General features: G+C 33.6%; 1 protein-coding gene across 4 annotated transcripts; it reads left to right on the top strand.

Annotated features, from left to right (window-relative positions):
* Positions 1-2,738: 2,738 nt before the first annotated feature.
* Positions 2,739-13,145, top strand: LOC111805219 (paired amphipathic helix protein Sin3-like 3). 4 transcript variants are annotated; one of them, XR_002816626.1, is made up of 24 exons: positions 2,739-2,916; positions 3,094-3,270; positions 3,467-3,622; positions 3,724-3,913; positions 4,017-4,115; positions 4,237-4,389; positions 4,489-4,780; positions 5,056-5,177; positions 6,379-6,454; positions 6,537-6,566; positions 6,736-7,019; positions 7,143-7,297; positions 7,624-7,739; positions 7,850-8,104; positions 8,186-8,827; positions 8,931-9,001; positions 9,929-10,558; positions 10,669-10,769; positions 11,314-11,452; positions 11,543-11,695; positions 11,778-11,941; positions 12,032-12,143; positions 12,404-12,579; positions 12,733-13,145. XR_002816626.1 is itself a non-coding variant. In XM_023690164.1 (23 exons), the coding sequence occupies exons 2-23, from the start codon at positions 3,197-3,199 to the stop codon at positions 12,494-12,496; spliced, it is 4,110 nt and encodes a 1,369-aa protein (XP_023545932.1). In that variant the 5' UTR covers positions 2,739-2,916; positions 3,094-3,196; the 3' UTR covers positions 12,497-12,581. The 4 variants fall into 4 exon arrangements, 1 of the variants encoding a protein (XP_023545932.1); XR_002816625.1 differs by having other exon boundaries at positions 7,847-8,104; XM_023690164.1 differs by lacking the exon at positions 12,733-13,145 and having other exon boundaries at positions 7,847-8,104; positions 12,404-12,581.
* Positions 13,146-15,443: the final 2,298 nt, after the last annotated feature.

Here is a 15,443-nt window from a genome sequence, read left to right as displayed (position 1 = left end):
TTTGATTTTTTGAAAAGACAAAAATAACCCCAAACAAAATCGAAATTTGAAATTTTTAATTTTTAATAATATGGAATTACCATAATAATAGACTTTATTTAAATTATATCCAAACATTTTGATTTTTTCTTATATATTTATTAAAGATTAAAAAATAAAACGTGATCGATAACCATCAGAAAAATAAAATCAACATGCAAAATATAATATATTAGATATGTTAGATGAACACGAATCTCTGCAATGGTATGATGTTGTCCACATTGAGCATAAGCTCTCGTAGCTTTGTTTTGGGCTTCCCCAAAATGCCTCGTACCAATGAGATAGTATTATTTGATTATAAACTCATGATCATTTTCTAAAAGGCCTCGTACCAATGGATGAAAGTCCCGACTAATTTAGGAAATGATCATGAGTCTATCGTTAAGGAATATTATCTTTGGAGAAACCCAAAGCAGAGCCATGAGAGCTTGTGCTTAATGTAGACAATATCATACCATTGCGGAGAGTCGTGTTCATCTAACAAGATAAACTCATTTTAAACGAGTATTGATATTACAATGGATAAAATAGTGATACACTTCAGTTTTATGCAGTATGATTGATATGCATTTTTTTTAATGATATCAATCGGATGATCATCCCGAGGATACTATTTTTGTTGTTGTTTTCTTATTCAATCAGTTTGATCGATTTAAACTCTTCTTAGAATTGATAATTGATTAATGGGTAATTGAAAAATCGACTCGAACAAAAAAACATAAGGTAACTAACCAATTTGACTTGTTTGAGTTGGTCAGTTCGATTTTTCAATCTTTATTACTTATTCCTATTAAATATAACTTATTGTTTGTCGATAAATAAAAGTATTACTTCGTTAATTATAGTATTATTGTATTAATGCTTCATTTTTACTAAATAGTTTATAATTTTAAGTGGATGAAAAAAATATTGATATAAACCAAATGTTTATTAATTTTTAGATGATTGCAAATTTACTAGACGGTTAAAATCTAGATTTATTGTATTTTATTACTCTATTTTAAATTTTAAATTTAAGACTATTTATTTTTAGGTTACAAAATTTTCACCTCGGTCAAAAATTTGATTGGGAGGTTGTATAAAGTCATATATGTTATATCTGTAAAATGAGACGGAAAATATAGTAAAAAGAATGTTTGTGCTTTTCTTTAGCCAAATGACTAAGTTTATTTGCAATGCAATGTAATTTAAATTTCATGCTCAAAATCATTCAAACTTGGTATGATCGATCTTGCATGTGGAGTAATTCGAATTTAAAACAAGTGTTGATCTCGTTAAACATACCTATTTGAGATTTTAAAATTGTAGTTATTTATACTCTCCGGACCTTTTCATGGATTTTAAAATTATAGTAATTTTAAAATTCGAATCTTAAATAAAATTATTGACAGGATCAAATATTTGATCTGGATCTTATTTTTCTTGCCGTGATTATTATCGAATGAGTTAAAAATATTTTTATTAGAAACCAATAATTTTAAAATTTAATGAGCTGTATTAAAGGAAATATCTATTTCTCTATTTGTTAGAAATAATAAAACTTATTTTTTTTTTCTTTTCATTTATTGAGTTGACCAATTGAGGTGAATAATAATTAAACAAGAACTAATTTACACCTTCACTTGTTTAGTTAATTAAAATCTCAAATTATGAAAAATAAAACATATATATTTTATTAAAGAGACGTGAGAAATTAGAACGTCAGAACACGGGCTATAACAAATACTTTGAGGATGAAAATAGAATAGTAATAATAGGCCGTTAGTCGGGTTGTCGAGACCCACCAAACATCCTCAAGAAACCAAAATTTCTAGAATGTCAAATTTTACGATACTTTTTACACTGAATTCAATTAAATTAGTGGCTAATGTTAGACGAACACGACTCTACACAAATGGTATGATATTTTCCACTTTGAACATGCTTTCATGACTTTGCTTTGGGCTTCCTCTCATCCCAATGAAAGTCCCACGTCGGCTATTTTAGGGAATGATCATGAGTTTATAATGAAGGAATACTCTTTTCATTAGTATGAGGCTTTTTCAGAAAACCTAAAACAAAGCAGAGTCGTGTTCGTCTAACCGCCAAAATTAAAAAAAAAAAATCTTAATTACAATATTTAATTTAAAAATATTTGATTTCATTTTTCAATTATGTATTTGTTATTATCTTGTATTTGCAAATTGATTAGAGATAGATTTTTTTATTAGAAGAAAACGCGACTCATTCAAAGTAATAAAAAAAAAAAATATAATAAATGAAATAATTTGGTATTATATATTTTTAAATTAGAAAAAAAAAGAAAAAAAAAAAAGCAAAATTTGCATTCGGTGTAGGAGTTGGCAGGGGCGTGCAAGGCACGTGAGCAGAATAATGACTTTCAAATTTTACTTATCTTTATCTATTTTAAATAAATCTTAAAATTAATTAGCTATTTTTAATAAATCTGAAATCTATTAAAACGGATTAAATAATACTAATAATTTTGATAAATAGAATATCTTTTTATATATATTTGAAAGAAAATATTAATAGAGACTAATTTAAAAATGATTTAATTTAATTTGATAATTAATATAATAAAAAGGTGGAGATAAATAATAAATAATAAATAATAAATAATAAATAATAAATATAGGATGCACAAAATTAATAATTTTAAGGTTTAAATATTTGGGAGTATATAAGATTTAGAGAGAGTTTCTTCTTCACCTAAGGTTGTTAGAAAATCACATAATCTTCAAAAGCCTTCCTTCCTTCCTTCCTTCTTATTCAGTTTCCTTCCTTTTCATTGCGTTTCTCTCCTAGCTTGCTACTGCACAACTCCTGCTCATTCACCCAGACTTCACGATTCATCGCAATTTTTTTCTTCCTGTAATTCCTTCCTCTTTTCCTTCTCCAATTTCATCTCAATGTTATTGTCTTTTGTTCCTTCAATCTTGTTGTTTTCAGATTTTGTTTGTTGTTTTTGTTGGTGATCCGTCCACAGCTTCCGAATGATTTCTCGTTTTTACTTTTTTTCTAACTTTTTTCTTTCTTTCTCTTCGTTAGATCTGCTGCTTCTTTCAAACAACGAGTGTGGCTTGCAGGATTTTGGTTCTAATCCGGCGTGGGGTATGCTTTGCTGTTCCACAACAAATACTTAACTTTAGCGATGAAGAGGTCCAGAGAGGATGTAAACATGGAATCACACCTCCAGCGTCCAGTATTTCCCTCTAGAGGAGAATCGTATGTCTATTTTTGATGTGTTTGATGAATTTTGGTTTGCCACTATTTCGATTTTTTTTTTTTTTTTTTTTTTTTTTTTTTTTTTTTTTTTTTTTTTTTTNATATTTTTTCTTGAGACTCCTTCAGTTGTGAGTTCTATAGATCACCGTAATCACCAGATCTTTATATTTTTCTGTATGTCGCCTTGGGAATGAAGAACTGTGCAGAGCCAGATGGTGGGAGGTGGCAGTATTCAGAAACTAACAACGAATGATGCCCTAGAATATCTTAAGAATGTCAAGGACATCTTCCGAGACAAGAAGGAAACATATGAAGATTTTCTTGAAGTTATGAAAGAATTCAAGGCTCAAAGGTTTGGTTGCAATAAAATGTGTACTTTCTTCCTTTCCCAGTCTAGTTTATAGGTATTCTCTTGAGTTTTGAATGATCCGTGTTGATGTTATCTGTTTGTAGAATTGATACTGCCGGTGTCATAGCAAGAGTAAAGCATCTATTTAAAGGTCATCGTGACCTGATTTTGGGCTTTAATACTTTTTTGCCCAAAGGATTTGCAATAACTTGTTCTCCTGAGGATGAAACACCTCCTCAAAAGAAGAAGCCTGTTCAATTTGAAGAAGCTATCAACTTTGTCGGTAAGATTAAGGTAATTAAAAATCACATTTTGACGTATTTTGGTGTGATTTTTTTTTTTTTTATTCTTTACTGCATTATATGCAGATATCTTTTTTTTTTTTTTCTACGTGCAGACACGGTTCGAAGGTGATAGCCATGTATACAAGTCATTTTTAGAAATTTTGAATTTGTACAGGAAGGAAAACAAATCTATAAGTGAGGTGTACCGGGAGGTTTGTTTTCACTTTCAAGTTCATGACTCTTTTTATAACAACAATCCAATGGCTATTAGTTTCAAGATTTCCTCTTTTTGTTGGTCTTTTAACATTTGATGACAAGTTTTGCCTTTTGCAGGTCTCTGCACTGCTGCAAGACCACCCAGATCTTCTCAGGGAGTTTGTTCATTTTCTGCCTGATGCTTCAGCCACAACCTCAAATAATCACGTGTCATCTCTGAGAAATTCTGTGCTTCGTGATAGAAATTCTTCAATGCCACCTATTCAACAAGTACTTACCGACATGGTTTTAAAATGTTCATGCTTTCACAACATTGTCATTTTTTTCAATTTTTTTTGCCAATATTTAGTTTGTGTTCATCATTTACAGAAAGAAAGGACAATGGCTCCACATGCTGACCACGACATGGGTGTTAACCATCCTGATTGTGACCATGCTAGAGTAACTATAAAAGGTGATAAAGATAAATGTCAGTACAGTGAAAAAGAGAAGGACAGGAGAGACAACACAGATAGTAGGGAACAGTATAGGGACATTGATAAAAAGTTTAATGAGCATGATAACAGTAGGGACATCAGCATGCAAAGTTTTTCCCTAAAGAAGAAATCTACCATTAGGGTTGAAGATACAACTTCAGAGAAATTGCGTCCAGGTGGAGAAGGTGAGTAACTTTCTGGAGTGCGTTTCATGTCCTAATGATAACAAAATGTAAAGTGCATCTGCAACGTAGTTTTCATTGTACATCCTTCCAAAAGTTCCTTTTCTTAAATTTGTAATTTTTACACGCACAGCCTCTTTGGGATCTGTAATCTATATTTGATTTCAGCAAAAAGAGCTGTAACTGTGTCCTTAAACTTGGTAGCAAAGAAATTTTGAATCGGTAATCTAATGGCTCTTTCTGTTGTTCCATCTTTTAATTTGTGTATTTCATGACAGGTATGTCTTTTATTGAGAAGATAAGGCAGAAGTTACCAAATCTTGATGTTTACCAAGAAGTTGTGAAGTGCCTTGATATATTTGACAAGGAAATAATCACTCGATCAGAACTGCATTCTCTGGTATGAAAAATATATATAACAAGAACTTTATTACTCTTGTCTTGTTGAATATATTTGCTCAGAAAATTGTGTTGTGGTAGTTAATCATGGAAGAAGCTCGCAGCATTGCAAATGTATTTGCAACAATGAACGAATTTGGAAGCACATTTTCTTTTTTGCACCGTTGAGTTGATATCTGATTTAATTTTTTGATGTGGCCATGTTTGCAATCTAGGAACAATGATTGTTCTTCCTTAGTCTGTAGTCCTCAAGTTAACTCCCCGACCTTATTGCTATTTTATCATGGGTACCAGACACAATTAGTAATCATCTTGACATTTCCTTTTAGATAGGGGCTGTCGTTCCCGTTTCCTACTCCTCAAGGCTTTACATTTCTCTAAAAACATTTTAAATCAATTTTTTGGTGGTTCAGGATGACTCTAAATTAATTCTCAATATTAAAAGTTAGCCTAATATATCATTTGTTTGGCATTTTGGTCATCTATTTATGAAGTTATGAGAACAGGTTTTTTCTTTTTAATTGAGTGAAATATGAAGGGGGCGAGGAGGTTGGGGTATGTAGGGCATTGGATGAGTTTTACTTTTAGTAATTCGGTGAGATATGGAGTGTCCTATGATAATCTTTTGCTTGGTGAGTTTAGGATAAGATCTGTTAGATCTTTAAGTCAGGTAGTAATAAAGTAAGATATTTAAGACAAAAAACTGACCAAGTCATGAAAATATATTTTGAAGTCTATATCATGATATTGTGATTCAATTTCAACGACATTATGGACAAAATTGAAGCTTTTAAAATATTAGAGACCAAATTGCAACATTGTGTATAGAAGGACCAAATGATATATTTAACCAAGAAAGGAAAACAGTATATAATATCAAATCGATTCTATTCAAACTTTGATTCTAAAATATTTTTAATAAAGAGGATCTTAGTACATTTCCTTAGCTCTCTTTTCCTGCATGAACCAGCATAGTTTTGGAGTAAAAGGCTTAACGAACATAACAGCTCTTGAGCTGTTGGTAAAAGAAGAGAATTCAGAGGTTATTTCGTGGTGGTTAGAAGTAGTGGGGCTAATTTCAACACCCCTGATTTATTTCTAGTGCTGTTTAGCCATGTCCTTTATACTACTAAAAACCTTTGATGGTTTTCGGAAAATGAATACTACATTAACTATGTTTGTATACATTTAACCTTGATCAGGTGAGAGATTTGCTTGGAAGATATCCAGACCTTATGGATGCTTTCGGTGAATTTATGACACTTTGTGACAGAACTGGTAACTGCTAGTAAATTAATATATTACCCGATATTGATGCTGTATTGCTAAAATGATAACTTTATCAATTACTATCCTGCAGATGGGCTTCTAGCAGATATTATGAGTAAAAGTAAGTGAAGCGATTTCCTTGCCCTATATGCTAGTATCAGTCAATAAAAAGAATTTTCTCAGGCTTGTGGCATTCTGTGTTTCTTTCCTTCTTTCTTTCCCTTCCCCATATAATTGCAGAAGTTATTTGAGATAATTTTTAACCTTAAAGAATTATTACTATGTCACAGAATCCTTGTGGAATGAAGGTAGTTTACCAAGATTGGTGAAGGTAGAGGAAAAGGATAGAAATCGAGATCAGGAAAGGGGGGATGGTGTTAAAGAACGAGACCATGGAAATCGAGAAAAGGATAATAGGCTTGATAAAAGTGTTGCTTTTGGCCATAATGATGTTGGAAGCCACAAGATGTCTCTATTTTCTGGCAAGGACAAATATTTTGCAAAGCCTATCAATGAACTTGACCTCTCTAATTGTGAGCGGTGTACACCCAGTTACCGTCTTCTTCCGAAGAATGTAAGAAGTAAAATAAATATTATTATGTTTTTATAAAAACAAAAACAACTATTATTATGAACTGACATTTCAATTTTGGCGTGTTTTTTTACCTTTTGTCTTTTTTTGGTAATTTATGTGCAGTATCCAATACCCTATGCTAGCCAAAGAACAGAAATTGGTGATCATGTTTTAAATGATCATTGGGTTTCTGTCACTTCAGGAAGTGAGGATTACTCTTTTAAACACATGCGCAAAAACCAGTATGAAGAAAGCCTCTTTCGTTGTGAGGATGACAGGTGGAATCTCAACTAAGATTAGTTCATGTATTTTCATCACTTCATATCTGTTGAATTAACAGATGGGATCAAATTTGAGGGTCTATTTCCTATAGCTCTATTGGATATAGTTGGCAGTTCTTTGCATTCACTGTTTCATGCCAATGCATAGTCTTGATTTTCTGTCATTGAATCTATCATCACGTTGAAGTATTTATTCATCTACGTTGATCCATGCTTTCTAATAACTATCTTAACTTATATTATGAATTATTTTCACTTATTTTCCCTTTCTTTTGAAGTTTTATTGGCACTGATTATTAGCTGTCTTCTGTTTATGCTGGCAGGTTTGAATTGGATATGTTGTTAGAGTCTGTTAATGTAACATCCAAGCGTGTCGAAGACTTATTAGAAAAAGTCAACTTGTCTGACAATCCAGTCCATATTGAAGATCATTTAACAGGTATTCTTATTGATGATATCTATAGGATATTTAATGAGTTCAATCTTCATGTTGTATTTGTAAATAAATTACATTCTTCATATAAATTTCCGAAATTTTCATTCTAGCAGCACTTAATTTGAGGTGCATCGAGCGCTTATATGGCGATCATGGTCTTGATGTGATGGATGTGTTAAGGAAGAACGCTCCTCTTTCTCTCCCTGTTATATTAACCCGTTTGAAGCAAAAGCAAGAAGAGTGGGCACGATGTCGATCTGATTTTAATAAAGTTTGGGCTGAAATATATTTTAAGAATTATCAGAAATCACTGGATCATCGCAGCTTCTATTTCAAGCAGCAGGATACAAAGAGCTTAAGCACGAAAGGTAAATTACAAATGCAAGCACAAAAAGTGAATTTCAAGTTCTCTCTCCATTCCTCATTTTCTCTGTGCATGCTCTTTGCAGCTTTGTTATCAGAGATCAAGGAAATTAGTGAAAAGAAGCATAAGGAAGAGGATGTCCTGCTCTCTATTACTGCAGAAAATAAACGACCTATAATCCCAAATTTGGAATTTGACTATCCTGATCAGGATATTCATGAAGATCTCTATCACCTTATCAAATATTCCTGTAGAGAAATATGCTCCACAGATCAATCCGATAAAGCTATGAAGATTTGGACAACCTTCCTGGAGCCCATGCTTGGTATTCCTTCACGGCCCCTGGGTGCTGAGGATTCCAAAGAAACTAATAGGGAAAATAATTTTGCAGTTAGAGGTACTGCAGTTGGCATGGTAGAGATCAGCAGTAGTTCTAATGGTGGAGGTGCTGAGTCCAAGCTGTCAGATCCTCCCAGAACTGAAGTAGAAAGCATTCCACCTAAACAATCAAGCCCTTGCAGGGTTTGGCCCACGAATGGAGATTCTTGTCCTGAAGAGAATAGTTTTCACAAAGAAAACCGTGTTGACAGCAAGGTTGATGCTCTCTGTAAATTGCAGTTCAACAACAAACAAGAGAATTCTAATGAGAGGTTGGCAAAATCCAATGCGTTGGTTAGCAGTGCACTCGAACAAGAGAATGGAAAAGTAATTGTAGAAACTGCATCAGGTTTGCATAATGCTTCCAATTGACACTTTAAATTAATTGCTCGCTTTTCATCTGCATCTTTTTCTAACCATTGTATTCTAACGTTTGTTTTTTGGTTGTCAAGGGCTGCGTTCTACTTCATCCAGAACTTGGAATGGTAGTGTTGATAAAGGGCTTGAGTTAGCATCATCGCAGGTATGGCCAATGGTGCAGAAAAATTTCTTTTAATTGGAACTGCCTTATGCTTCTTTTCTCCTGATTTAGAGATGTGTGGGGGAGGGTCAAGGTCGTGAGAGTATAAGAAATGAGAGTTGAGGTATCAGATAAAAAATTTCATCGAGGAAAGCATAAAAGTTAGAACAAATAAACAAAGAGCATGTTTTGTTTGAGAGATAAGGAAGAGTTTTGTTCTGTTAATTTGATGGTGATCTGAGGAAATTAAAGAAATGGGAGGAGGATCTCTCAATTTACCATCTTTTAACATAAAACAGAAAGACCTAAGCCGCTTTAATGAACAAACTAATCTTTAACAATAGCGAGAGGTAACATTATAATAATTCTCATTCTATGCCCAAGTTTACAACTTTCAATTGGAAAATAATTTTTTTTTTTAGATTTAGCAAAAAAGTTGGCTAATTTTATAAGCAAGGCTAAAGAAATTGCCACTTTTTAGTACTCAAGGATGTAGTCGATTAAATTTAGAATCCGAGGACTGTATTTTAACTACCTCTGTAGACTAGTAGTTTACTTGTAGGTTTTGCAACTCATCTTTAACTTTAGAATAAATAAATGAAATTATAAATGAAATAAATAAACTTTAGAATTTGTAAAGTACATTTAAAGAGTCTTAACTTATGCAAAATATCCCTAATATATGTAATTGTTTTGATCTTACTCACAGTTTTAGAAGTTTTAATTATACCCTTGTTAATTTTATAAGAATCATTAAAACTTGCGTAACCTTTTTCCTTATTTGTTTTGGGAAGGTATTTTATCCTCCAACCTTTATTTTCTTTTCATTAATCAAATGTTTCCATTTTAAAAAAATAAAGTATGAACTGTTATAGAGGTTAATACATGTTGTGCAAAGCTGCAAGCTGAATAGTCTTTTGGATACTTCAGGGTGGTGGTTCATCAAGGCCACTGTTGTCCAATGGTGTGACGGCCGAAGGCTCAAATGCTCCAAGTTTCAATGAACAATGTGATGGTCACTCAAAGATAGAGAGAGAAGAGGGCGAATTATCACCAACCGGAGAACTTGAGGATAATTTTTCAAATTATCAAGAAGCTAGTCTCGATAAAGCAAAAGACAGTGCCAAAGACAGGCAATGTTTCAGAACATGTGCAGACAAAGTATCTTGCAGGGGTGTGACAGGAGAAACTCATATAGATGCTGATGACGAAGGGGAGGAAAGTGCTCGGCGGTCATCAGAAGACAGCAAAAATGGTTCTGAGAATTGTGATATTTCTGGAACCGAGTCTGTTGATGGAGAGGACAGTACTCGTGAAGGGCAGGATGATGGGGGTCATCATGACCGTGATAGTAAGGTTGAGAGTGAAGGTGAGGCTGAAGGAATGGACGATGCCCACAGTGCCGAGGGTGATGGAACAGCATTACCCTTTTCAGAACGTTTTCTTCTTAATGTGAAGCCTCTTGCCAAGTACATCCCATTGGCATTACGGGATGAAAAAAAGAACTCCCGAATTTTTTATGGAAATGACTCCCTTTATGTTCTTTTTAGACTTCACCGAGTAAGGTTCATAAATTTGAACTGATGGTTTTGGAGTTTTTTATTCTAACGAGATTAACGATGAATTTTCCCTTGCACTGACCATTTAACCTCATTTCTTTGGTTTTACAGACATTGTATGAGCGGATACGATCAGCAAAGATTAATTCATCATCTGGTGAGAAGAAGTGGAGGGCTTCAAATGATACTAGCCCTAATGATCTCTACTCCAGGTTGGTTCCATTTGCTTGAATTTATAAATACTCGTGTGTCATGGTTACTGTAACTTCTAAATTTCACCCATTTTGGTCATAATTACATGGGAAAGGGAAGAATTAAATCTATTCAGATCCTAATCTTGATAAGATTTGTGTTCTGAAATGACCTCCATCTTTTGGTCTAGCTAGAATTTTTCATAGCTTCCTTTTCTTCTTCCTTGTTGCTTTGTAAGATTGTGATACCGAGTGTCGTCTACAGTATAGGTCCATTTGTAAAACTACCGGACCTTATATAATCCCATCTGTAAAACTAAGTGGGACAGCGTATGTTATACTGAATAGCATAGGAGTGGTATCTAAATCTTCAACCTATTTAGTGGGAAAATCGGTAAAGAAATCTATATCATCCTTGTTCTTACAATTAGATCCCATAATTAACAACCACCCCACCTTTTTATATTCATTGGCTTTGATTTTGAGGTTTCTTCATCTTTTATCCACATTCTTGATAATTATCAATTTGTTCATTATCACTTGACCTTCTGTAAACATGAAACAGATTTATGAGTGCACTTCGTAGTTTACTTGATGGTTCATCTGATAATATGAAGTTTGAGGACGACTGCCGATCTATTATTGGAACCCAGTCGTACGTTCTATTCACTTTGGACAAATTGATTTATAAACTCGTCAAACAGGCAAGATTTCTTAGCTGTATAGATGTTTCTTAGCTGCTGCTGTTTTGTTGTGATATTTGATCTGAAAGGCTATTTCAATACCATTTTCAGCTTCAAACCGTTGCTACTGATGAGATGGATACCAGGCTTCTTCAATTATATGCCTATGAGAATTCAAGAAAACATGGAAAAGATGTAGACACAGTTTATCATGATAACGCCCGTGTGCTTCTTCATGATGATAACATATACCGAATCGAATGTGTAAGATTTTGATACATTGATTTAAACTTTTAACTCTTTAGCCGTGCTCTTAATGTAATAATACTCTTACCTTTTTCAACAGTCATGCACTCCAGGTCATCTATCCATTCAGCTAATGGAATTTGGCCATGATAAGCCCGAAGTTACGGCTGTTTCTCTGGATCCCAATTTCTCATCTTACCTGCACAATGATTTCCTTTCCATTCTCCCTGACAAAAAAGAGAAGTCCGGAATCTACTTACACAGGCATGCAGATTATTCACAAACTCAGATTTTACTATTAACATTGTTTGGTTTGGACATTAACATTAACACCTTTTTTTTTTCTCTCCTCAGAAATAAGTGCAAGTATGCCTGCAGGGATGATATCTCTGCTGCATGCCAGGCCATGGAAGGACTCAAGGTTGTCAACGGTCTGGAGTGTAAAATCACATGCAATTCATCAAAGGTAGAGTTCCAATACAAAGTTCTTTTTATCTAACTTTTCTTCCAGTATTCCAAAATATATTGTTATACAATGAAAGTACAGAAGCTATATTCATACAAACACAAAGGCCCTACCAAAAACTATTTTAATAAATGTAATTTCTTGCAAAGAGAGCGCTGGGAGAGATTGAAGCGGATAGTATTAGAGTTTATTTTGATAACGTTGGATTTATATTTGATTTGGGGGCATTCTGTTGATATGATGTGGTTTATGCACGATAGGTCTCCTACGTTTTAGATACAGAAGACTATTTGTTTCGCCCAAAAGTCAGAAGAAGGTTGAATAGAAGTGGTTCTTACAGTCGCCACCTATGAAGATCTTCAAATGGAAGCTCAAGCAGAGGACAACGATATCAAAGATGGTTATCGAGCTCGTGATCACGTCCTATTACCTAATTGTAAGCACCGCATTACACGTACTTGAATTCTATATCGGTTAGAGCATCATATTGCTCTCCCTTTTGCATCCTCATGGCTTATTCTTCTTCCCATTTCTGTGTTGGCTCACTGGAGTAAGAAAACATCTGAGATTCCTTTCTCTGCATATCTAGGTTTCCAAGGGCACGGTACGAGCATAGAAAGGAAGGACGGAGCGTCCAGAAGAAAATAAAAGGAAAAGCTGTAGGTGAAGTTAGTGATTATTTGTCTAATCAGACGAGTTAGAAGAAGAATACAATGGATGGAGGGAGGTCGGTCGGTCGGTCGAGAGCTATAGATCAGTAGCGTTGCGTGAGAATGTTGTAAATAGAGGTAATTTGTGATGTGAAGTGGAGAGAAACTACGTCGTCTACAATTTACACATTTCATTCTTTCTGGTTTCTTCAAATAAACTGTATTTGTATACAGCAGTTGGTTGCGTGTTTCATCTATAATTAATTTGTTGAGGCCACTGTAAAATCATTGGCTGCGAGTCAGAAAGGGAATTCCAACAGAGTTTTAAATGCATATTTTTGTTTTCCGCCTACTTTGTATGCCACACACGGCCTATAGAGATTACATTCATTAAGAAGGAAATGTACACTTTTTTTTTTTTTTTTTTTTTTTTNCACTATTCGTTCTATTGATACATAGTTTTAGGACAATCTCGGTCTATATCGAGTATCACGGATGTATTTTTGTACTTGTGGTAGTTTATCAACGACTGTTCCGGTTGGTTGACGACATGGAGAATTGAGGTAAAAAAAACTTCTTTGTACTTCTTGAGCGTCAGAGTCAGAAGAGTAATTTGATGAGGGCTGCAATTGAAATTTGACATAACAATTGTTGAAAGTTTGGTTGGTTTGTTTTATTTAAAATACCATTTGATTCGTGCCATCTTCACAAGTTGACTATACTTGGGGCATTATTTCACCTAAAAATTCAAGAATAAAATCCAGGATCGCATATAAGATTCTTGAAAAATTCTTTTGGAGCATCCAAAGGTATTCCACCAAACAATTAACAAATTGGGATTTGAATACGTGGGTATAAACCTATTAAACTCAAAGTTATCTACTTAAACTTTAGTTGGAGCCAGTCCACTTAGTAACTACTTCCACATTTGTGGTATCTACTGAAATCCCAACTTTAGACACCATGTTCTAGAAAAACTTTAGACACCATGTTCTAGAAAAACTTTAGACACCATGTTCTAGAAATGAGACGTGTTCACAACTAAAATTTCAACTAAAATTTGCCCTATGTCTATGTACACAATTATGAATGTGTCAGCACACTTCTTGCACAATTCATTAATCATGAATACTGTGGGGGCATTAATTAGGCTGAACGACATAACCACATACTCGTAGGGGTCATACCTCATCTTGAATGCTTTCTTTGGCACACTCCCCTCCCTTGTCCCGATTTGATGATAGTTTGACCATAGATCAAATTCTCTATGGGATGGAGAAGATATTATTCTTTACTATTATCCTCTTGTTCAATTCTCTGTAATTAATGTACCATGCATTGATCCATCTTTGTTGACAAATAACACTAGCGCATCCGAAGGAGATACACTGGTGTAGATAAAACCCTTTATCCAAAAAAATTTGTAACTGCACTTTGAGTTCCTTTCATTCCTTTCATTCCGTTGGTACCATCATATTTTGGTATTGAATATTTGATTGAAATCTCTATCTTTTCAAAATTTTCTTTCAAATTTAAGATATGTCTTCTTTCAAACGTATATGTTCGTCTGGATTTGGACAAACTGATACTCCAAGAAGTCCATACATATTCACAAGATTAAAGTTGTAGTCTCCTCCCGTCCTAACATGATTTAACAATGTGTGGATTATCTTTCTTGAATAATTCAATACTTTATTTGATTTGATCAGTGTGATAACTAACCAAATTTATTTAAACCTTTCAAACAATGAAGTTCTTTGTAAGCATAATTGTATCATTAGTTTAGAATCGAGTGAGATCGATAGGTAAACATCTAATTGAAAAGTTTTTTGGAACAACAATTTGAGTACCATACCTCTCACTCTCTACAAAAAGTATGATAAGTGAAAAAGAAAAAAAAAACTAATTCAAATAAGTAACAAAAATATATAAGAAGGTTCATGCGAGCACACAAATTTAGGGAATGATATAAGAAGGTTAGTGCGAGCACACAAATGTACCTCAACGACATTGTTTTTATGGTTTAAACAACTTCCGACTGTTGAGTATTGCTAGGAGGGAGTCCCACATGGGCTAATTTAGGAAATAATGATGAGTTTATAAGCAAGAATGATCTCCAGTGGTATGATACCTTTTTAAGAAAGCCCAAATCAAAACCATGAGAACTTAAGTTCAAAGTGGATAATATTATACCACTGTGGAGAATCGTGATTCCTAACAACGACACCATATCTTTCACCACTTGAATAGTTTTGCCTTGGAACCAATCTAGGTTAAAACTAATGGGTGGAGTGGGTGGAGTTAGATTGAGATAAGGACACGAGAAATAATTGTTATGCGAGTATATATGTGATACGATTAACTTTATAATTGTTACAAATAATTTGGTCAAAATCGTTCATTAGGAGATATGTGAGTAGATGCATCATATACAAAAAGTTTGTATGGAACTAGATTGCAAAATATTTTATCTCTATTTATAAATTTGTTATAGAAAAAATTAATATTTTACATATTTTACAAGATTATCGTATGCGACTCAATCTTAATTTTGAGCGAGTTATAAATTCCTGTCTTACAAATTCTTGCTTGTGAGGGCTTATTTATTGATTTGCATAAGTGAGAATGACGTTGATACCCAATTCAATAT

The sequence above is a fragment of the Cucurbita pepo genome, chromosome LG11 (genome assembly GCF_002806865.2).
Source record: "Cucurbita pepo subsp. pepo cultivar mu-cu-16 chromosome LG11, ASM280686v2, whole genome shotgun sequence".
In the NCBI taxonomy this organism is placed as follows: domain Eukaryota; kingdom Viridiplantae; phylum Streptophyta; class Magnoliopsida; order Cucurbitales; family Cucurbitaceae; genus Cucurbita; species Cucurbita pepo.
This window is presented reverse-complemented; position numbering and strand designations above follow the sequence as displayed.

Coding starts and splice junctions, on each gene's coding strand:
- LOC111805219 (XM_023690164.1), top strand. CDS start 3,197: ATGAAGAGGTCCAGAGAGGATGTAAACATGGAATCACACCTCCAGCGT. Junction 3,623..3,723: donor AAAGAATTCAAGGCTCAAAG/GTTTGGTTGCAA, acceptor ATCTGTTTGTAG/AATTGATACTGCCGGTGTCA. Junction 5,178..6,378: donor GATCAGAACTGCATTCTCTG/GTATGAAAAATA, acceptor AACCTTGATCAG/GTGAGAGATTTGCTTGGAAG.